At 31.8% G+C, this 24,744-nt stretch overlaps 1 protein-coding gene across 1 annotated transcript in view; it reads left to right on the top strand.

Moving 5' to 3' along the window:
• LOC105255321 (dynein beta chain, ciliary) overlaps nt 1–24,744 on the top strand; it is a 53,108-nt gene that overhangs the window by 17,213 nt on the left and 11,151 nt on the right. Inside the window, exons 21-51 of the mRNA XM_025414728.1 lie at nt 351–499; nt 765–1,010; nt 1,075–1,299; nt 1,518–1,719; nt 4,212–4,378; nt 4,815–5,227; nt 6,648–6,918; nt 8,780–9,042; nt 9,102–9,412; nt 9,827–9,942; nt 10,044–10,255; nt 10,378–10,581; nt 10,948–11,019; nt 12,140–12,355; nt 12,484–12,721; nt 12,932–13,124; nt 13,527–13,704; nt 13,987–14,115; nt 15,997–16,216; nt 16,278–16,439; nt 16,561–16,707; nt 17,979–18,140; nt 18,402–18,638; nt 18,972–19,193; nt 20,228–20,479; nt 21,017–21,143; nt 21,206–21,339; nt 21,621–21,858; nt 23,162–23,349; nt 23,433–23,602; nt 24,074–24,294. Coding sequence (XP_025270513.1) covers nt 351–499; nt 765–1,010; nt 1,075–1,299; nt 1,518–1,719; nt 4,212–4,378; nt 4,815–5,227; nt 6,648–6,918; nt 8,780–9,042; nt 9,102–9,412; nt 9,827–9,942; nt 10,044–10,255; nt 10,378–10,581; nt 10,948–11,019; nt 12,140–12,355; nt 12,484–12,721; nt 12,932–13,124; nt 13,527–13,704; nt 13,987–14,115; nt 15,997–16,216; nt 16,278–16,439; nt 16,561–16,707; nt 17,979–18,140; nt 18,402–18,638; nt 18,972–19,193; nt 20,228–20,479; nt 21,017–21,143; nt 21,206–21,339; nt 21,621–21,858; nt 23,162–23,349; nt 23,433–23,602; nt 24,074–24,294 — 6,285 coding nt within the window. The remainder of the gene's footprint in view (nt 1–350; nt 500–764; nt 1,011–1,074; nt 1,300–1,517; nt 1,720–4,211; nt 4,379–4,814; nt 5,228–6,647; nt 6,919–8,779; nt 9,043–9,101; nt 9,413–9,826; nt 9,943–10,043; nt 10,256–10,377; nt 10,582–10,947; nt 11,020–12,139; nt 12,356–12,483; nt 12,722–12,931; nt 13,125–13,526; nt 13,705–13,986; nt 14,116–15,996; nt 16,217–16,277; nt 16,440–16,560; nt 16,708–17,978; nt 18,141–18,401; nt 18,639–18,971; nt 19,194–20,227; nt 20,480–21,016; nt 21,144–21,205; nt 21,340–21,620; nt 21,859–23,161; nt 23,350–23,432; nt 23,603–24,073; nt 24,295–24,744) is intronic.

Below are 24,744 nucleotides of genomic sequence, written 5' to 3'. Positions count from 1 at the left end.
TCCAATAATCTTGTTGGAATTCAGAATATTAAACAGACTTTTGAGATTAGATAAAAAAAATTTTGGACGACTTGGTGTTGGGGAGTTTAGTATTATTAACTAGAAAATTTGGTAAATTTAACAGGAAGAAATTAATCAGATTCATCTGGTAATTCCTACAAGAATTCTGGTTCGTCCATTTTCCAACCGACATACTGATTGAATCTACCAGAATTCTAATTAATGCAATCAGATTTTTTCTCGTAAATAGAGAATTCCAAGAATCCTTTTTAATGATTTTAATCGCATTTTGTCGGTCACATTTGAATTATATAATATACCAAACAATGAGATATTTCGTATTAATTTAGAACTAGATAAAGAGACACGAGCTTGGGACTTGTACGCGCGCATAGAAGCACAAATAAGGAACATGATATCATCGCTTAGAGCAATTTCGGAATTGCAAAATCCCGCCATCAAGGACAGACATTGGCAAGAATTAATGGCTGAAACACGAGTGAGTAAATAATATCATTTAATGAGAGTCTCATTATTAGAAAATGATTAGACATGAAAAATGAGCCGTATAAAAAATATGACAAAATTATAATAAATGTTATATTTTTAAAATGCTATACTTTTATGACTGTTATATATTTTTTATATCAATTTTTATTAATTTATTTATTAATTTATTTTTATCAATTTATTTATATCAAACAGATAATTCCATGTGAGATAAAATCTAGTTGAACTCTAGTTAAACTCTGTTGATGCTATAGGTGAGATTCACTATGGATGATAAAACCACTTTGGAAAATCTGCTAAAATTAGAACTTCATAAATACGAGGAGGAAGTTAAGAACATAGTTGATAAGGCAGTTAAAGAAATGACCATGGAGAAAGTTCTCAAAGAACTGCACAACACGTGGAACACCCTCGAATTTGGTAAAGAGATGCACGAACGTACAAAACTCAACGTCTTAAAAATAAGTGAAGAAACGATTGAGATGTTGGAAGAGAATCAGGTATGTATTGATATTTTTTCCTCTTTAGCTTTGATCGAGAGATACAAAATATCGCTTTCCATAGGTGCAACTACAAAATATGTTGGATTCCAAATACGTCGCTTACTTCCTCGACGAAGTAATGGACTGGCAAAAGAAGCTTAGCAATGCAGACGCCACGATCAACGCATGGTTTCAAGTCCAACGAACGTGGATACATCTGGAGAGCATTTTTATCGGTTCGGAAGATATAAGAAGCCAATTACCAGAGGAATCAAAACGCTTTGAGAAGATAGACAAAGATTTTAAGGTGATTTTAAATCATTGAAGATTCTCTTAAAAATTTTAAAAAGGAATAAAACAAAGTATCGTAAACATGAATGATCATCAGCAAAGAAAGTTAAAAATTAATAATTTAAATATGCAACAATCCTCTGCAACAGTGCATAATTTATTTATTTCGGTAATTTATACAATTTTTCGATAAGAAAACAATACTGATTCAATATCCTCGGGTTTCCTATCAAGGATCTATTGAAGGAAATGTTGACCAACTTGAATGTAGTGAAGTCGATGAATAGACCGAAACTCCTGGATCGCTTGGAGGAATTGGAGAGACAATTGAACATTTGCGAAAAGGCATTGTCCGATTATCTGGAGACGAAGAAACTAATCTATCCACGATTCTATTTTATCTCGTCCGCTGATCTATTAGACATATTGAGCAATGGTAAAGGCCCATTTTTTCATCATACACTGAGAAAAATCGTTTGATTGTATCAACAAGACATATATGATTGAAGGCATTTTAGTTAAATCAAACAAGAAATTCTAGTTATCATGATAAGATTCGATTTTTTATAACTAGAACGTTTAATAGATTTTACTATAAGGATTTGGTTAGTATTTTCTGGTTGGATCTATAACATTTCTTGTTACATAAATTTCTTTGCTTGCTTCATAACTTAAATCGTATTAAATATTTGCCATAAAATGTATATAAAGAACTAGTATTAACATTAAATTTAAAGTATATTTTTTTTTCTCTTACGAGCAGTAATGCCAGAAAGAGGACGCTAGCTCTCTGATTGTGTGTGTTTGAGCTGCATCCTCTTCTTGCATCACTGTTTATCAGTTTAATTTCTAACCAACTGAACTTAAAATAATTTATTCAATAATCTGGATTGAATTTACGCAATAATCGTGTTGGAATTCAGAATATTAAACAGACTTTTGCGATTAGATGGAAAAAATTTTAGACGACTTGGTGCTGGGGAGTTTAGTATTATTAACTAGAAAATTTGGTAAATTTAACAGGAAGAAATTAATCAGATTCATCTGGTAATTCCTACAAGAATTTTGGTTCGTCCATTTTCCAACAGACATACTGGTTGAATCTACCAGAATTCTAATTAATGCAACCACATTTTTTTTCTCAGTGTAATATTAACATTAAATCCAAAGTATATAGTTTTTCTCTTACGAGCAGTAATGCCAGAAAGAGGACGCTAGCTCTCTGATTGTGTGTGTTTGAGCTGCATCCTCTTCTTGCATCACTGTTTATCAGTTTAATTTCTAACAAACTGAACTTAAAATAATTTATTCAATAATCTAGATTGAATTTATGCAATAATCGTGTTGGAATTCAGAATATTAAACAGACTTTTGAATTAGATGGAAAAAATTTTAGACGACTTGGTGCTGGGGAGTTTAGTATTATTAACCAGAAAATTTGGTAAATTTAACAGGAAGAAATTAATCAGATTCATCTGGTAATTCCTACAAGAATTTTGGTTCGTCCATTTTCCAACAGACATACTGGTTGAATCTACCAGAATTCTAATTAATGCAACCACATTTTTTTTCTCAGTGTAATATTAACATTAAATCCAAAGTATATAGTTTTTCTCTTACGAGCAGTAATGCCAGAAAGAGGACGCTAGCTCTCTGATTGTGTGTGTTTGAGCTGCATCCTCTTCTTGCATCACTGTTTATCAGTTTAATTTCTAACAAACTGAACTTAAAATAATTTATTCAATAATCTGGATTGAATTTATGCAATAATCGTGTTGGAATTCAGAATATTAAACAGACTTTTGAGATTAGATGGAAAAAATTTTAGACGACTTGGTGCTGGGGAGTTTAGTATTATTAACCAGAAAATTTGGTAAATTTAACAGGAAGAAATTAATCAGATTCATCTGGTAATTCCTACAAGAATTTTGGTTCGTCCATTTTCCAACAGACATACTGGTTGAATCTACCAGAATTCTAATTAATGCAACCACATTTTTTTTCTCAGTGTAATATTAACATTAAATCCAAAGTATATTTTTTTTCTCTTACGAGCAGTAATGCCAGAAAGAGGACGCTAGCTCTCTGATTGTGTGTGTTTGAGCTGCATCCTCTTCTTGCATCACTGTTTATCAGTTTAATTTCTAACAAACTGAACTTAAAATAATTTATTCAATAATCTGGATTGAATTTATGCAATAATCGTGTTGGAATTCAGAATATTAAACAGACTTTTGAGATTAGATGGAAAAAATTTTAGACGACTTGGTGCTGGGGAGTTTAGTATTATTAACCAGAAAATTTGGTAAATTTAATAGGAAGAAATTAATCAGATTCATCTGGTAATTCCTACAAGAATTTTGGTTCGTCCATTTTCCAACAGACATACTGGTTGAATCTACCAGAATTCTAATTAATGCAACCACATTTTTTTTCTCAGTGTAATATTAACATTAAATCCAAAGTATATTTTTTTTCTCTTACGAGCAGTAATGCCAGAAAGAGAACGCTAGCTCTCTGATTGTGTGTGTTTGAGCTGCATCCTCTTCTTGCATCACTGTTTATCAGTTTAATTTCTAACAAACTGAACTTAAAATAATTTATTCAATAATCTGGATTGAATTTATGCAATAATCGTGTTGGAATTCAGAATATTAAACAGACTTTTGAGATTAGATGGAAAAAATTTTAGACGACTTGGTGCTGGGGAGTTTAGTATTATTAATCAGAAAATTTGGTAAATTTAATAGGAAGAAATTAATCAGATTCATCTGGTAATTCCTACAAGAATTTTGGTTCGTCCATTTTCCAACAGACATACTGGTTGAATCTACCAGAATTCTAATTAATGCAACCAAATTTTTTTTCTCAGTGTAATAATGTAAAACTTGTCTCACCGTTACTAACACGCGCGCTTCATCGCGACAGGAAACAATCCCGAAATGGTTTGCAAGCATTTGTCGAAATTGTACGATTCGTTGGCGAAGCTGCAGTGGAAACTCGAAGGAGGAAAGCCGACGAAGCATGCCAATGGAATGATAGCGAAGGACGGCGAGGAAATGGCCATGTATGGGACATGCGATTGCACAGGAAAGGTATAAAATTAACTAATTTTGTAAGACATGCAATGTGAAATGATACATAAACACAGCATTTCTATTGACTCGCGGCTGAGCATCATTAATTTAAAATTCTTATTTCTCGACAATTTCTTGAAACACGCCAACTTTATTTGCCTTCGAATTACAAGACTAACCATGTGCGAATTTTCCTTTTTTAAATATATTAAAATATATTTAATATATTAAAATTAATATATTAAAATTAATATATTAAATATATTAAATATATTAAAATAAATATATTAAATATATTAAAATATTAATATATTAAATATATTAAATATATTAAAATTAATATGTTAAATATATTAAAATATATTTAATAAGAACATTGGAAAAAGAAAGTATCTTCGTATACATCTCTTCTCGTATTTAAACTTCAGAATCAAGACAATCATCTGATTCGCAGGTTGAGATCTGGCTGAATCGCGTTACGGATGCAATGAGACGAACCGTGAGATATCGCATCAGTCAGGCTGTCGTCTCGTACGATGAGAAGCAACGCGACTCTTGGATTCTAGATCACGAGGCACAGCCGGCCCTATGCGGGACCCAAATCTGGTGGACTTACGAGGTGAATATGGCATTCGCACGACTCGAAGAGGGATTCGAAAATGCGCTCAAGGATTATCAGAAGAAGCAGATCGGTCAATTAAACGTGCTAATTGCAATTTTACGCAGCGAGCTAAATGAAAACGATCGGCAAAAAATCATGACTATTTGTACCATCGACGTGCACGCGCGCGACGTTGTCGGAAAATTAATATCTATCAAAGCGGACAACTCCTCCAACTTTCAATGGCAGTCGCAATTAAGACACAGGTGATTCTAATGCAGAGTTTTTCAATCAAGATTTTACAGACGAAACTTTGCAATTGTTCAATTTTTTTAGGAAAATGATATAGAGCCTTTAATATATTGACAAATTAAATTATATTCACTTTAAAATCATCAAAAGTTAGTATTAATATTGTTCTGCATTTAATCTGCATAAACGAAAAGGCAATGTTTTATAAAAATATTCAAAGTTTTTTATAGGGCCGAATGTGAGAAAGTTTGTACAAAATATCAATTTATTATCTAAAGATTCTAATTATGTAAGAAAAAAATGTTTTCATCAGAAGCTTATTTTATCAGATTTAAATATATATTTTTAATCTTGCTTCATATCTTTTTTTTTATTACCTGAAAAAATTCAAAAATTCAAAAAATTAATATTTAGGAATAGATTGAAAGAAATTGATTTTGAAAATGATAATACAAGCCTGTGAGGGTCAGTTACAAAAAGCAGAGTAAGTCTGATAGATTTTTTGGACGCTGGAAAACGAATCTGGCCACAGAATTTCTCTACAATTTTAGTTAACTAATCCAAAAATTTTTGGCAAATTTCATGAATTTATTATGAAAAAACCTAATTTTTTAAAATATTTCTGCCAATGGCATCGTATAATACTAATCTTTATCTTTCAAATTCATTTTCGATTGTCGTTGCACAATTTTTTTTCGCTGAGATATACAATTATGAATTTATAAGAAAATTTACATATCAGGCATCAATATTACAGATTCACCAGCATCTTGAAATTTGAAAAGGCTTACATATACCAGGTTGTCCAAAAAAGTTCTGTAAAAATATATCTAATACAGTTGTTATACATTTTGATACATTTTTCTAAATTTTATATCTTTTTGTTATGATTCTATCCGTCATATTAAACGTACCATTTTTAATTTCAAAAAATAACAGAAGACGATTCAAAAATTTATGTTTTTACTCAAATTTTGACTCGTGATTAGATAAAGAGGTAACACGATTGAATTAAAATGGTTTATTGAACCACTATGCATGACCAGTCATATAACTTGTATATCTCAGCGAAAAAAATTAAATTTCAAAAAATTAAATTCCATCATAATAAATTCATGAAATTTGCCGAAGTAGCCATTTTTGAACTATTTAATCACAAATTACTCAAAAGCCTGATGTGCTGGAGAAATTCTGCGGCGATTCGTTTTCAACGTCAAAAAATCTATCAGATTCACCTACTTCGCTTTTTGTAACCAACCAAACCTAAAATTTCGCAGACCTGTGTAATTAGAATACACTCTCGCATTGAGAATGTCCATCCTCGGTATTTATTTAATTTTCGTTCCGGTGCTGTGTACACACTAATCTTTTCGCGCAGATGTGCAGGAAGAAAAAAAAAAATAAATTGAAAAAGATTGTTTCTCGCCTCCGTAGGTGGGACGACAAATCGGAAGATTGCTTCGCCAACATTTGCGACGCATGTTTCATATACGCTTACGAGTACCTGGGTAACGTGCCACGACTGGTAATTACGCCGTTGACGGACAGATGCTACATTACGTTGACGCAATCGTTGCATCTGATAATGGGCGGTGCACCGGCTGGGCCCGCAGGGACGGGGAAAACCGAGACGACCAAGGACTTGGGTAGAGCCCTCGGACAAATGGTTTATGTCTTCAACTGTTCCGAACAAATGGACTATAAAGTATAGTCTCCTTTTTTCCCCTGTCTCTCTCTCTCTCTCTCTTTCTCTTTTTCTCTTTTTCCTTCCCTCCCTCCTTGTTCCGTTCCTCGCGTCCTACACGAAGGTTTCTCGCGCGAGAAATGTTCAATTTGAAGAGATTCCGGTGTTGCCGGGTGTTCTTATGAAATAAACGTTCGTTTCTCTACTATCGGTTATTACATATTACACAAAGTGCTTTTAAACTTTCGAGTTACGTTGTACTTAACGGAGCGTAAAATTGAGTTTCGTTATCTCTCGTGACTTTTAACTCCTCCTGCATACATTTCTATGTTTGTGACATTAACACACACGCGCGTTTTCGAATATATTGACTCATACGTGCAAAGGAAGGAAGCGAGAGAGACTGCAATATTTCTTTCCAACACAAATATTTAAAATCTATTACCAGTTTCTCTCGTTAAATTAAGGATGTTTTGTACCTATTTTCAAAATATTGAGAATTTAACGAAAATTGTACGGAGTGTCTTTACATATCTTTAGAATCTACAATTTTTAAATCGATTCACTAAAGCGTTTACAAATTATAAGGATTTTAATTTGCACCGAATTAACATGTGTTCTTGGGAAACGTATAACAACGTCGATTCAAATGACACATGTCTAGTTTAACATTCTAAGAAAAGTTAAAGTAAATCTTCAAATAATCTTGAACTTTAACATACAAAATAATCAAAATTATAAAGTCAAATGTTTCTATTACAAATAATTTAAGTTAAAACAATTACTTATAAGTTAATGTCTTACAACAATTCTTACGAGTTTCTGTGACTATTTTTTCATGTAATTTTTAATTAATTTGTATGTTATTTTTACATTACACTTAAAGTAACAATAACAAAAATAAATGTGAAGTATTGTGTCAATTATTTAACACTTTTAGTTTGTCAATAAGTAACGTATGACGAATGAGTTATTTTAATTTAAGGATGTTTTGTACCTATTTTCAAAATATTGAGAATTTAATGAAAATTGTACAGAATGACCTTACATATGTTTAGAATTTTCAGTACAATATTTAAATCGATTCACTAAAGCGTTCACAAGTTATAAGGATTTTAATTTGCACCGAATTAACATGTGTTCTTATGGGAAACGTATAACCACGTCGATTCAAATGATAAAAATACATGGAAATAATATTCAGAATTTGTTTAAAATTTGCAAAAGTTTAGCTACAGAGGAAATATTTAGTCAAATAATGTTATACAAGTACTAACTGGTTAAAAATATATTAAATATAATTCAATAAAGTTAGTCATGTATCTGTCACAAGGCGATATTCTCTGCCAAAAGTGAATCATTTCGATTAACAAAATTCGGAATATTTCAGTAAAAAACGCAATCAATATTAAAAAATACATCTCTGCGCTGTAGCCAAGATCAAATTGTAATATTCCACAATTTCTTACTATTTCAGCTACATTTTGCTAGGATTGTACATACAAAACATCTTTAATCTCAGAATTTTCGTTATCATATACGCGAATGTGTTTATTACTTACGGGCTCCAGCATAAATCTCGTGGATTGATATATAAAATCCTTGCTCTGGATACCGTTGCTAGTGTAGCTGTCCTGAAATAAAAACAGAAACATAAAACAAGAAGATAATTATCATAAATAAAAATTTTCGCCATTTATTCGCATTAAATTTTAATATTTAGTTAATTCAAACAAAAAGTAAAATTAATTTCAAAATACACCAAAAGTGGATATATTCGTCAATATTGATTTTCAGCTATTTTTTGCTGAGATTGTACATACAAAACATCCTTAAGTAAAATATAAAATTCACAAATTCAATTTTATCTTCCCTTGAACAGTCTTGCGGCAATATATACAAGGGATTAGCGCAGACCGGGGCATGGGGTTGCTTCGACGAATTCAATAGAATTTCCGTCGAGGTCCTATCGGTGGTCGCCGTGCAAGTGAAATGCGTTCTAGACGGAGTGAAAAACCGAAAGAAGAAATTCTTCTTCTTTGGGGAGGAGCTCAACATCGTCGACACGGTTGGCATGTTTATAACGATGAATCCCGGTTATGCCGGTAGAACGGAATTACCGGAAAACTTGAAGACGCTATTCCGGTAAATGAGTCGAGAATTAATTATTGCATCAGTAGATAATCGGCGAAATTGATCGACAGGCCCTGTGCTATGGTGGTGCCCGATTTTGAGCTAATTTGCGAGATCATGTTGGTGGCCGAGGGTTTCCAGGAGGCGAGATTACTAGCGAGAAAGTTCATTACTCTGTATCTGCTGTGTCGTGAACTCTTATCCAAGCAAGATCATTACGACTGGGGTCTGAGAGCCATCAAGTCCGTTTTGGTCGTCGCTGGAAAGTTGAAGCGTGACGATAGGGAAAGGCCGGAGGAGCAAGTGTTGATGAGAGCTTTAAGAGATTTTAATATGCCAAAAATCGTGACTGATGATGTGCCAGTATTCATGGGATTAATAGGTAAGGGAGGAAGATTAATATTATTTGGAGATATCGAAAAATTTCTGTACAGAAAAACAAGCTTATCGACACAGCATATTTTATCAATACTTTCAACGAATTTCGTTGATTATTGCTGAAAAATTATTCACCGTTTCGATATCTTTTTCAAGAAAAAAATATCAATATTAAATAAATAAAAAATTTGTAGGTAGAAAATAATTTAATATTAAATGTAATATTAATTTAATATTAAATTTAATATTAAATTACTATTAATTAATTTAATATTAAATTTAATATTAAATTATTTTAAATTAATATTAATTTAATATTAAATTAATATTAAATTTAATATTAATTTAATATTAATTTAATATTAAATATTTTAATATGGATTTTCCGAAACATTGATGTTTCCCTTTATTTGTTCAGGAGATTTGTTTCCCGCGTTGGACGTGCCGCGAAAGAGAGATCTGGATTTCGAAACGATGATCAAATCTGCGGCTCTCGACTTGAAGCTGCAACCGGAAGATGGATTTATTTTAAAGGCACATATATTATACGCAATATTCGCCTTGGATAATTGATGAATATATACAAAGGTAGAGAGATCAAAGGAAATTCTCCTTGACTCTTCGATTCGCCTCAGGTAGTACAATTGGAGGAGTTGCTTTACGTTCGACACTCTGTCTTTATTGTCGGCCTCGCCGGGACCGGTAAGACCGAAGTCTGGAAAACGCTCAACAGGACGTACACGAATCAAAGGCGTAAACCGCATTACAACGATCTGAATCCAAAGGCGGTGACCAACGACGAGTTATTTGGTGTCATTAATCCGGCGACGAGGGAATGGAAAGACGGGTTGGGAGACAGCGCACCCGTCAATTTTCAGCCGCGCGATCAAACGCGCTACGCGCTCGTATTAGGCCGCGCTCGATAATAAGCACTCCCGCGACTTTCTATTCTTATTGCCACTTTTGCAGGTTGTTGTCCATGATAATGAGGGAGCAAGCCAATATGCTCAGCAACGGCCCAAAGTGGATCGTGTTCGACGGCGACATCGATCCGATGTGGATCGAATCATTGAATACCGTGATGGACGATAACAAGGTCTTGACGTTGGCGAGTAACGAGAGAATTGCGTTGACCAAACAAATGCGCCTTCTCTTCGAAATCTCGACTTTAAGGTGATTTCTTTCATGTTGTAACTTTCAAAACAATCTACTATTTGTTTAATTTTTTTATTTGTTATTATAAGAAAGTAAACTATATTTGCGAATTTTCAATTGCTTCGAATAATAGGCGAATTAATCAAACATTTTACTTTATATTTAATATTTCTAGAAAAGAATAAAAAAATTGAATATGTATTACTTAAACTTTGAAAAAAAAAATCAATCAAAGCTTCTCAATTAAACTGAAAGAAAAAATTGAAATTAATTTTACTTTGTTTGAATTAACTAAATAGTAAAATTTAATGCGAAAAAATAAATGGCGAAAACTTTTATTTATGATAATTATCTTCTTGTTTTATGTTTCTGTTTTTATTTCAGGACAGCTACACCAGCAACGGTGTCCAGAGCAGGGATTTTATATATCAATCCACAAGATTTAGGCTGGAGCCCGTAAGTAATAAACACATTCGCGTATATGATAACGAAAATTCTGAGATTAAGAATGTTTTGTATGTACAATTCTAGCAAAAAGTAGCTGAAATAGTAAGAAATTGTGGAATTTTACAATTTGATCTTGGCTACAATGCAGAGATGTATTTTTTAATATTTATTGCGTTTTTACTGAAATATTCCGAATTTTGTTAATCGAAATGATTAACTTTTGACAGAGAATTTCGCCTCGTGACAGATACATGACTAACTTCATTGAATTATATTTAATATCTTTTCAATCAGTTAGTACTTGTATAATATTATTTGACCAAATATTTCCTCCGTATCTAAACTTTTGCAAATTTTAAACAAATTCTGAATATTATTTCCATGTGTTTTTGTCATTTGAATCGACGTGGTTATACGTTTCCCATAAGAACACATGTTAATTCAGTGCAAATTAAAATCCTTATAACTTGTGAACGCTTTAGTGAATCGATTTAAAAATTGTACTGAAGATTCTAAACATATGTGAGGACAAATTCTGTACAATTCTGTACAATTTTCATATATTTCTCAACAAATTGATTAAAAATTACATGAAAAAATAGTTACAGAAATTCGTAAGAATTTTGTAGGACATTAATTTATAATAGTAATTATTTTAACTTAAATTATTTGTAATAGAAACATGTGACTTTAATTTTGATTATTTTGTATGTTAAAGTTCAAGATTATTTGAAGATTTACTTTAACTTTTCTTAGAATGTTAAACTAGACATGTGTTTTTGTCATTTGAATCGACGTGGTTATACGTTTCCCATAAAAACACATGTTAATTCGGAGCAAATTAAAATCCTTATAACTTGTGAGCGTTTTAGTGAATCGATTTAAAAATTGTACAGAAGATTCTAAAATATGTAAGGACATTCTGTACAATTTTCATTAAATTCTCAATATTTTGAAAATAGGTACAAAACATCCTTAAAAAATTTCGAAGAAAATTTTGATCATTAAATTTTAACAAAAATTTGATTTATGCGACCAGCTTTTCTAATTTGATTAATCTATTTTTATTATTTAATAAGCAATTGCGATTTTTAGAATTAGACTTCAAATCAAGAAACTTGTTTCACAGATTCATCACAAGCTGGATAGAGACGAGAGATCACTCCGAACGTGCTAATCTATCGATTCTCTTTGAAAAATATATTCCACCCCTGCTGGAAGTGACTAAATCTAGATTTAAGAAGATCACTCCCTTACCAGAGATATGTCATCTGGAAATGCTTTGCCACTTACTTGATTGTTTCCTGACTAAAGACAATGTACCGCCGGACTGTCCGAAAGAATGGTAGCGATATTAATGATAATAATGAAATTATGATGTTCTCTACGATATAAAAACAAATTTGCACGATAAAAAAAACATATGTAAAAAGAATATTGCGTACGATACTCGTACTACATTTCACGTTTCAGGTACGAATTGTATTTTGCATTCGCCTGCATTTGGGCGTTCGGTTCCGCGATGTTTCGAGATCAGCTGATAGATTGGCGAAACAAATTTAGTAGATGGTGGCAAAATGAATTCAGAACCGTCAAGTTTCCAACGGGCGGGACTGTATTCAGTTATTTCATAGAACCAGAAACGAAAAAATTGGTTCCCTGGACTGAGAAAGTCGTCCAGTTCGAATTGGATTCGGATATTCCGCTTCAGGTTCCTTTCACTAAGTTATTTTAAAGCAAGGACATAAGGTGCAATTACACAAATAAAATTATCATTAGAAATTATTCCTTGGTTATAGAGACTGGTGCTACATTAAATATTCAAATTGCAATGATATGTTTTCTATGAGCAAGTCTAATTATAAGCAAACAAATTTTGTACATATATTAAACATTATTATTGTATTTAATTTTAATGCAGTCTGCTTTGGTGCCAACCGGAGAAACGGTGCGTTTGCGTTTCTTCATGGATTTGTTGATAAAGAAACGCGTCCCGGTCATGTTAGTGGGTGGAGCAGGCTCCGGAAAAAGTGTCATCATGGCAGACAAATTGGCGAATTTGGCAGATAATTACAACGTCGCAAATGTTCCCTTCAATTACTACACTACATCAGGTGAATAAGAGGGACAAGTCAGTTTTTAGAAAACAGTGAGACTTTTATAAAGCCCTTATAAACTTTTACTTTTATATATTTCTCGAAATGTTCAAAGTAACTTGTTCAAAGTAACTATTTTCATAAAATTAAAAATTCTTATTTAAAAAATTATTCTCTATCCCATATCTAAAAAAAAAATAAATAATAAAAATTTTAAAAATCTATTTAGAAAGTGTTGATATTTATTTTTTTTAGAGATTGCGTTTTATAAGCACTGCAATTTTTCGATGTATAAATATATTTTGCTTATTCGCGAATGTAATATTGTGATAATAGTCAATTGTATCATACATATTGCAATTATCGTAGCTTTCACTTTAATCAACGAATCGTATTGATTTTCGTTTTTCGTCCGAGAAGAGATGTTGCAGAAAGTGCTCGAGAAACATTTGGAGAAGAAAGCGGGACATAATTACGGGCCACCGGGTACGAAACTGTTGGTATATTTCATAGACGACATGAACATGCCGGAAGTGGATACTTACGGGACTGTACAACCTCATACTCTCATCAGGCAACATATGGATTACAATCATTGGTAATAACTTTAATATATTGACTATGATTGCTACCCGAAGCGCGAGGAAAATTGATTTTCACTGAGGAATTAATTTAGTGACCGCACGAAATAATTTGCTAAAGAAATTTCTTATCTTTTAAATAAAAGATTCATCTTTTAACTTTTACTTGAAATATATTTATTTTTAAACATCTTTTCTTTTAATTTATATATTGTCTGAATTACTGATTTTATCATGCTTTAAATATGCTTTTTCTAATCGAGAAACTAAAATAATAATGAAAAAGATGCTTGCTGCAGGTATGACAGGACGAAACTAACTTTAAAGGAGATACATAATACGCAATACGTATCTTGTATGAATCCTACGGCGGGTAGTTTCACCATAGATCCACGCTTGCAGAGACACTTCGCCGTGTTTGCCATCAGGTAAAATTATTACATTCTCGTTTACTTATGCAATATCACGGAAGCGAATATTCATCATCGTACACAGAAAAAAATAAGTGTCAAATCAAAACTTAAAAACTCCTAAAATTAAAGAAACATGAGAAACATGAGAAACATTAAATATTAAATGTAATAATATTATGGGAAGAATATCAAATTGTTCAATTGTTAGTTTTTATTGCACAGAAAAAAAATGTGTCAAATCAAACCTTATATACTTAAACTAACGCGTTCATTGTTTTGTATATACGCAACAATTTATAATCTCCTAAGAAGAATTTAATAATTTTAAATTTCAACAATATTATTAGTTTTATTTTAACATTGTAATTGTCACCTCAAGAATGTTATCCAAAAGTCTCAAGGCTACACAATTTTAATCCCGAAGCTTTTTTAGATTATTTTCCTTTCAGATTTGAGGAGAGAGATAACTAGTCTTTTCAGGATCCTAAAATTAAATGAGAAACATTAAATATTAAATGTAATAATATTATGGGAAGAATATCAAATTGTTCAATTGTTAGTTTTTATTACACAGAAAAAAAATAAGTGTCAAATCAAACCTTATATACTTAAACTAACGCGTTCATTGTTTCGCATATACGCAACAATTTATAATCTTCTTAGAAGAATTTAATAATTTTAAATTTCAACAATATTATAGTTTTATTTTAATATTGTAATTGTCACCTCAAGAATGTTATCCAAAAGTCTCAAGGCTACACAATTTTAATCCCGAAGCTTTTTTAGATTATTTTTCTTTCAGATTTGGGGAGAGAGATAACTAGTCTTTTCAGGATCCTAAAATTAAATGAGAAACATTAAATATTAAATGTAATAATATTATGGGAAGAATATCAAATTGTTCAATTGTTAGTTTTTATTGCACAGAAAAAAAATAAGTGTCAAATCAAACCTTATATACCTAAACTAACGCGTTCATTGTTTCGTATATACGCAACAATTTATAATCTCCTTAGAAGAATTTAATAATTTTAAATTTCAACAATATTATAGTTTTATTTTAATATTGTAATTGTCACCTCAAGAATATATAATTATTTAATTCTACTTTAAGAAAATTATAATCTTTGATTTGAAAATATTATTATTTTTCATCTAACATTGTTTCTTTTCCATTCAAGAAAATTAAATCTTAACTCATAAGAATATATTTTTCTTGATTAAACTATATAAAATGGCTTTATTCAAGCAAATAATTATTCAAATAATTATATTTTTCTTTAATTAACGCAATATAATCTCATTTCAAGATTTCCATATTAAAACTAAATATATTTTCAAAAGAAGAATGTCCTTTTTTCTGTGTATCTTAATACGCTAACTTGTCTTTGATATCGAGAGTACTTCACGCCAACTACGAATATCTAATAAAGTGTGCTATTATGTATCTTCCGGAGAGCATTTTGCAAAAATAATCAATTGCACCTGTTAATTGAATAAAATTATAAAGCTAAATGATGGAGATTTTTTATCTTTTCATCTATATAATTTATATTATTAATCTTTTATATTGATTTCAAAATCGTTTCTTTCTGTTTTTTATTTAATGACATTAGTATCAAATATAGATGTGCACATATTGGCCAAGGCAACGAATAAAAATCAATTATAAAAGAAAATTCCTTATCATAAATATTATTTATATATTAGAGAAGCTATAGTAATCGTGAATGTTAAGTCAATTCGTTCTCCTTCTTAAAGATATTACTATTGTCACACGATATTAATCATGTGATAAATTTTCAAAAATGCATCTACGTTTCCATGTTTGATATTTCAAAACAAGAATGTTCTTTTTTTCTGTGTACCGTATCCTATTTGGCGCTTGCTTCCCAGCTTTCCACAAGTCGAGGCGCTCAAGCTGATATACAGCCAGATCCTCGAGCAGCACGTGACCGATCCTCGGGAAAAGTTTCAACCGACGGTGCAGAGGTTCACGGGTCCCCTGATAAACACCGCGTTGTACCTTCACGATAAGATCTCCACGACCTTCCTACCGACGGTCGCCAAGTTTCATTACATGTTCAATTTGCGCGATTTAACCAACATATTTCAAGTAAGAAACGCGAGAGAGAGAGAATCCGCAATTTTCTCCAAATTAACGTAATATCGCGCAGGGAATGCTGTTCGTCCACGGTGACATCTTATCACTTCCGAGTCACATAATCGGACTTTACGCTCACGAAGCGACGAGGGTGTATCGCGACAAATTGGTCAACTCTGATGATCAGAGAATGTTCGATCGGCTGCTGCACGAGGCTCTTCGGAAAAATGTACCCGTATGTTTAATAAAGAGATCGGAATGGAATTTCTTTCTTTTAGATCTGAACTATATTTTTATAATGTTCCATAATGTTTACTTATGCTGGATGTTTTAATTCAATTCAATGACGTTAGGAGCTGAATGAAAGCGAAATGGGTTTGGAGCAGCCGTTAATATACTGTCATTTCGCGGAAGGAATCGGCGAACCCAAGTATGCGCCTGTCAAGAATTGGAATCTGCTTGTAAAATTACTCGACGAAGCTTTGCTTAATTATAATGAGCTGGTACTATCTCAATCAAGTATTATCATCCGCGACTAATTTTCTACACGGCACACTTGTTTCTAATTTTCGTTTAATTAATTGTATTGCATGACACAATAACTGTATTATGATGAAAATGTAATTTATTTTTTAATATAAAAATTATTTTTTATATGTTTATTTTATTATTACTGAATGTTCACACAGAAAAGAAATAAGTGTCAAATCAAAATTTATATATTTAAACTAACGCGTTCATTGTTTCGTATATACGCAACAATTTATAATCTCCTTAGAAGAATTTAATAATTTTAAATTTCAATAATATTAGTTTTATTTTAATATTGTAATTGTCACCTCAAGAATGTTATCCAAAAACTACACAATTTTAATCCCAAAACTTTTTTAGATTATTTTCTTCTCAGATTTGGGAAAAGAGATAATTAGTCTTTTCAGGATCCTAAAATTAAATGAGAAACATTAAATATTAAATGTAATAATATTATGGGAAGAATATGAAATTGTTCAATTGTTAGTTTTATTACACAAAAAATAAATAAGTGTCAAATCAAAACTTGTATACTTAAACTAACGCGTTCATTGTTTCGTATATATACGCAACAATTTATAATCTCCTTAGAAGAATTTAATAATTTTAAATTTCAACAATATAATGGTTTTATTTTAATATTGTAATTGTTACCTCAAGAATATATAATTATTTAATTCTACTTTCAGAAAATTATAATCTTTGATTTGAAAATGTTATTTTCCATCTAACATTGTTTCTTTTTCATTCAAGAAAATTAAATCTCAAATCATAAGAATATATTTTTCTTGATTAAACTATATAAAATGGCTTCATTCAAGTAAACAGTTATTCAATCAATTATATTTTTCTTTAATTAACGCAATATAATCTCTTTTCAAGATTTTTCATGTTAAAACTAAATATATTTTCAAAACAAGAATGTCCTTTCTTTCTGTGCAATAATAGACAGCTTCCTTTTTTCATTAATTTATATAAATGACATTTTTTAAATAATTTCAACATTAAAATGTATTTTCATCATTTCTTTCAAGAGATTCTACCAAGATAAAATTCTTCATCATTTCTTTCAAGAGATTCTACCAAGATAAAATTCTTCTGAAAATAAAGCTTCAACAGATCTTATCTGAATTTCTAAAGATACTGTCTTTTAATCGCTCACAGTTATTATTGATAAATGTGCCGCTTATTAATCAATCACTATGTATGACATGACGACATATTCTGTTATTTTTTTATATAGGTGTCTGCAATGAATCTGGTATTATTCGAGGACGCCGTGTATCACGTGTGTCGTATTAATAGAATATTGGAAGCGCCGAGGGGCAATGCACTTCTTGTGGGCGTAGGTGGTAGCGGCAAACAATCCTTGTCACGACTAGCTTCTTTCGTTTCCTCGTTGGAGGTAAGCAGGCCTTTTTATTGATTAGGCATCACAGACACACTGTGCCCAAGTCCTAACTTCTCGAGCCTCGAGGAAAATATTCGATAAAGTGCATCACGACAACCGACAAGTCGGTTTTGATTTATTCAAGTAGAGAGTAAATAAATAAGAGACACAGAAAAAAAGCTCGATTATTTTTTCCCAAATTGTTGAAAAAATTTCGAACGAGTATCTTGAACTTTTCTCTTTGAAATTGGATGTGAACTTTTAAGTGTAAACTAGGTATTTCAAGTACAACTGCGTAAAGGTTACTCGTTAAACGAGTTGAAAGCTGACTTGGCCGTGTTGTATCTGAAAGCTGGCGTGAAGGGTATCGGTATTACTTTCTTAATGAGCGATTCACAAGTCGCTGAGGAAAAATTCTTGGTCGTTGTGAATGATATGCTGGCGTCGGGGGAGATCACGGACCTGTTGACTGACGAAGAAGTGGATAACGTCATTAATGCCGTGCGTAACGAGGTAAAATACACGATGTAACGCTATTTTATGATACTGTCAGAGTATCCTTTATATCGAGATAACCAGAGATACAGAGAGAGAATTTGTAAATATTATTCAGAATATCTAGCTTCACTTCAAGTATTACTTTAAATTTATCCAAAATTCATTCGGAGAACAAAATTTCGCTGTTTTATTTTAACTTGTATTTATTTATCGCGATTATAGAAAACAGAAAATATGCGATTTTTTAAATTATTTCGAAATAAATCGGATACTCATTGTCAGATAATAAGTACTCGAAAAAAGCCAGGGATTAATATCGCTAATTAATTAATATCACTCTTTATACAGGTCAAGCAGACCGGAATAATCGACACCAAAGAGAACTGCTGGAAATTTTTCATCGAACGCGTGCGAAGGCAATTGAGATGCGTCCTGTGTTTCTCGCCAGTAGGGGCGACCCTACGAAAAAGGGCCAGGCAGTTCCCCGCAATAGTAAATTGCACCGCGATCGACTGGTTTCAGGACTGGCCGCAAACGGCTCTAGAATCCGTGTCGGCGACGTTTTTGGAGGTATAACACATTTTACACGCGGTTATCTCTCCCAACAACCACAAAATTGTCCGAATTGGTTCTAACATAAATTTAAATGAGGTGTATTATAATCTTAAGTGAGATATAATATAGTTCTTTTACGTGATATTATCATAGTTACGTACACAGTAAAAAATAAAATGTTTTTAACATTTTTCACGTGTCCAGGAAAATCCACTCTAAATTTTAAGTTAAACTAACTCGTTCGTCGTATGTTTCTTATCGACAAACTAAAAATGTTAAATAATTGACACAATACTTTACATTTATTTTTGTTATTGTGACTTTAAGTGTAATGTAAAAATAACATACGAATTAATTAAAAATTACATGAAAAAATAGTTACAGAAATTCGTAAGAATTGTTGTAGGACATTAACTTATAATAGTAATTATTTTAACTTAAATTATTTGAAATAGAATTTAACTTATAATTATTTTAACTTAAATTATTTGTAATAGAAACATTTGATTTTAGTAAAGATTATTTTGTATGTCAAAGTTCAAGATTATTTGAAGATTTACTTTAACTTTTCTTAGAATGTTAAACTGATGAGACATGTTGATTGTTTAAAATAATTATGTTAAAAAATATACAAACATAATATTCCATTTCTAAGAGACAAAGTGTTAAGAAATTGACATAAATATAACATATGAAAACGTTATAAAAATAATAACATATAAGTTGTACGTCAATTTTACATTAATCAAAATGTAGTAACGCAAGAAAATTTTAACATAGGGACGCACAATTTTTTTACTGTGTATATATAAAATTAAAGGTCTAATTTTTCAACGATGTATAGTATTGCAAATTTTTCAACGATGTATAGTATTGCAAAATTTACCTTAATTTGATTTCAAGAAATTAATAAAAATTTGATGTATTAATTTAGAAATATGTTCAACATTTATAATCCATTAATTATAAAATGCAAAAATAAAATGTTATTTATAATTTTAATTTTTCTAAAAAAGTTACAACTATAATTTTATATCTTTATGTACTAGGAGTTAAGGGAGTTGCCGGTTGAATATCGAACTTCCGTATCACTCTTCATGTCCTTTGTTCATATGAGCGTGAACAATATATCCGCGCTTTATTTGCAAAATGAAAGGAGATACAACTATACGACGCCGAAATCATTTCTCGAGCAAATTTCTTTGTACTCCAAATTGTTAACAGAAAAAACGCATGATTTGAAGGCAATGATATCGCGTCTCATCGATGGATTAGTGAAGCTCGCATCCTGCGCCATTCAGGTATATTTTCTGCTTTCTTTTCAGAATTTTATAATTTTACTCATTGTCAACATTCTAATTTTCATTTTTGCTTCCTGCATAAAATTTTAAAATATTAAATATTGAATTTTATTTTCTAAATCTAGATCTGATAATGAAAAATCAAAAGTTTCTGAAAAATAACCGATTAAAATATTTCACAACTAGATTTTTCGCCTAAATACTTTTGTGCTCAGAATAAAAATGGGATCGAAATTTTAATTTAAATTAAACATTCAATATTCAAGTTTTATTAACTTTTCATCGTCATTAACTTTTCAATTCAAATGAGAAAAAAATTGTTGACAGAAAATTCACTTTGCTTATATCACTTACGGTTCTGTACATATATTTGTGCGTGCTTCGCCTCTCTTATATATTCCGCGTATAATATACATAATGCACATATGTTACGAGCGCGTTAGGGGTAGCCGATTATGGCTGGCAGGCGGGTGGCAAGAAGCTCTTGCTGCGGGCGCTTCTTACGTCCATCTTCTGAGTTATCTTTTCGCGAAGTAGGTCGACGAGTTAAAGATCATTCTGACCGCTCAAGAGATCGAGTTGAAGAAAAGGAACGAAATAGCCGACAGGATACTGACCGAGGTACGCGCGGAGAACGCGAAAGCGGAGGCGGAGAAGGCTATCGGTAAGATATCGGGGAGCGTTTAATCGCCGACGAGATAACGAGCACGATTTTCGGGATTTCAGTGACCGAGGAAGAGGCGAAAGTGGCTGAGATCAAGGAGGTGGTGTCGGAAAATCAGAGACGTTGCGACGAAGACTTGGCCCGCGCGGAGCCGGCGGTGAGGCAGGCCGAAGCTGCGCTCGATACTTTGAACAAGGTTAACGAACTCGCGATATGTATTGCAATCGAAGCCGAAAACACGAGTGGGCCGAGTCACGCGATAGCTATTTTATATTAAAAAAAAAAGAAGTCAAAATTGATTGCGTCGCGTTTTCGATGGGAAAAGCATGTATGAAACACAAATGAAAGGATACTCGATTTAAAAAAATCTGACAGCTCGATATCCACCGTGAGACAGGAGGACGTGGTTCTACAAGAGCTATTTTTTCCGACTGGGATATATTGGAAATGTAAAATTTCGCACTTTTGTGATTATAGAGTAACTTGACCGAGTTGAAGTCTTTCGGGACGCCGCCGGATGCGGTGCTGAAGGTCGCCCAAGCCGTGCTCGTTCTGTTCTCGCCCGAAGGGACGATACCGAAAGACAGAAGTTGGAAAGCCTGCAGAGTATTAATGGGATCTATCGACGGGTTTATGTCGCAATTGCGTAATTACGAGAAAGAGAACATACATCCGGAAGTCGTTAAGGCGATTCAGCCGTACATCAAGGACAAGGGTATCCTCATATTTTAACTATTATAGTGAATTATTATAGTGAAAGTACGAGATTAAAGACTGGTGCAGATATGCATGTCAAGCACATATAAAAGATGTATATATCATTTCTGAGTAAAAACATTATTGCGCACTGAGAAAAAAATCTGGATGCATTAATTAGAATTCTGATAGATTCAACCAGTATGTCTGTTGGAAAATGGACGAACTAGAATTCTTGTAGGAATTACCAGATGAATCTGATTAATTTCTTCCTGTTAAATTTACCTGTCAAATTTTCTGGTTAATAATAGATGCTGTTAAGTTTAGTATTATTAAGCATCAAGTCGTCTAAAATTTTTTCCATCTAATCTTAAAAGTCCGTTTAATATTCTGAAATCCAACACGATTATTGCATAAATTCAATCCAGATTATTGAATAAATTATTTTAAGTTCAGTTTGTTAGAAATTAAACTGATAAACAGTGATGCAAGAAGAGAATGCAGCTCATACACAATCAGAGAGCTATCGTCCTCTTTCTGACACTACTGCTCGTAAAAGAAAAAAAAATATACTTTGGATTTAATGTTAATATTACACTGAGAAAAAAATCTGGTTGCATTAATTAGAATTCTGGTAGATTCAACCAGTATGCCTGTTGGAAAATGAACGAACCAGAATTCTTGTAGGAATTACCAGATGAATCTGGTTGATTTCTTCCTGTTAAATTTGCCAAATTTTCTGGTTAATAATACTAAACTCGCCAGCACCAAGTCGTCTAAAATTTTTTCCATCTAATCTCAAAAGTCTGTTTAATATTCTGAATTCCAACAAGATTATTGGATAAATTCAATCCAGATTATTGAATAAATTATTTTAAGTTCAGTTTGTTAGAAATTAAACTGATAAACAGTGATGCAAGAAGAGGATGCAGCTCAAACATACACAATCAGAGAGCTAGCGTCCTCTTTCTGGCACTACTGCTCGTAAGAGAAAAAAAAATATACTTTGGATTTAATGTTAATATTAATTCTTTATATCCATTTCATGACAAATATTGAATATGAGTTAAATTAAGAGTGACTCGTCGCCTAACGACAAGCAAAGAAATTAATGTAACAAGAAATTTATAGATTCAAACCAGAAAATCCTATCAAATCCTTATAGTAAAATCTATTAAACGTTCTAGTTATAAAAAAACGAGTCTTATCATGATGACTAAAAATTCTTGTTTGATTTACCCAAAATGTCTTCAATCATACATGTCTTGTTGATACAATCAAACGATTTTTCTCAGTGCGTTTAATATGTTACGTGTGATTAGAGTTCGATCCGGATTTCGTGTATTCAAAATCGCAAGCGGCAGCGGGATTATGCAGCTGGGTGAAGAACATTATGGTATTTCATTACATCAATGAAAATGTCAAACCTCTGAGATACGCGCTTGCCCAGGCAAATGCCGAATTGAGGGCCGCTATGGAGAAGTTGCATTCCTTGAGGAATCGTTTAGCGGTGAGCTTGTTTACTAGTGTTATCTCTTTTTGTGGGTATTTTTATTAAAACGAGATATTTTTAAATTTTCTTCGCTTCTTCAGGAACTTCAAAAAATGTTAGACATTCTGAGTGAAAAGATGAACGTGGCTTTAGCCGCGAAACAAAAGTGTCAGGACGAAGCGGAGGCGACCGCGTTCACTATAGATTTGGCAAATCGATTGATAAACGGCCTTGCGTCTGAGAACGTTCGTTGGGCTGAGACTGTGCAAGTGTACGTAAATTAATCGTCTAATCATGAGATAATTAATCAAATCAGAAAAGAAAACTGTTTGAATAAGTAAACAAAAACATTCTAACAAATATCCAATAATAATTCTTCACATTGATAACTAAATCATCAGAGAAAGAGTGAGAAATTATTTCTTTGAAAGAACATTATGTGTCATATTTTTCAATTTGATAATGTCCAGATTTAAAAAATGTTTTCTTAATAATTACAGAATTTTTTCTATTCTTGAGAAATTTTACGACATATGCGTGCCTTCTGTCCATAAGAGAACTGATTTAATTCATTACTTTAATCTTATCAAATTTATATTAATTTGATATTTATTTAAATCTAATTTTTCTTCACATCTCCAATTATTTTATTTTCAACGTAGTGATATCCGTTTATTGAAATAATGCCAATTACTCGTGTTGAAGGTATTTCTAAGTACATTTATGATGCACCACAAAACAGATTAAAAAAGTCGGAAATTACTCTACCGGGCAACGTATTGCTCGTCACGGCATTTATCTCTTATATGGGATGTTTTACGAGGAAATACAGAATGGATCTCATGAATTTACATTGGTTACCGTTTCTCGACAATCTGCAAGTGCCAATACCGCATACACCGGACTTGGATCCGTTGTCTTTAATGACCGACGACGCGAAGATCGCCCGGTGGAATAACGACGGTAAAATAGTACATTTGATTTTCATCCTCTTATTTTACTTCATCTATCTTAATCGTGCAATTTTGAAAATCTATCTTATAGTGATTTCTCATAAATATAAATAAAAATAAATATAAATAAATAAGAAGAATAAAAATCTTCCATTAGCTTCGCACACAGAAAAAGGCATTCTTGTTTCGAAAATATATTTAGTTTTAACATGGAAATCTTAAAATGAGATTATATTGCGTTAATTAAAGAAAAATATAATTGCTTGAATAATTGCTTACTTGAATGAAGCCATTTTATATAGTTCAATCGAGAAAAATTTATTCTTATGATTTAAGATTGAAATTTCTTGAATAGAAAAGATACAATGTTGGATAGAAGATAACATTTTTAAATCAAAGATTCTAATTTTCTTAAAGTAGAATTAAATAATTATATATTCTTGAGGTGACAATTAAAATA

The sequence above is a fragment of the Camponotus floridanus genome, unplaced genomic scaffold (genome assembly GCF_003227725.1).
Source record: "Camponotus floridanus strain SB8 unplaced genomic scaffold, Cflo_v7.5 scaffold113, whole genome shotgun sequence".
Classification (NCBI taxonomy): Eukaryota; Metazoa; Arthropoda; class Insecta; order Hymenoptera; family Formicidae; genus Camponotus; species Camponotus floridanus.
This window is presented reverse-complemented; position numbering and strand designations above follow the sequence as displayed.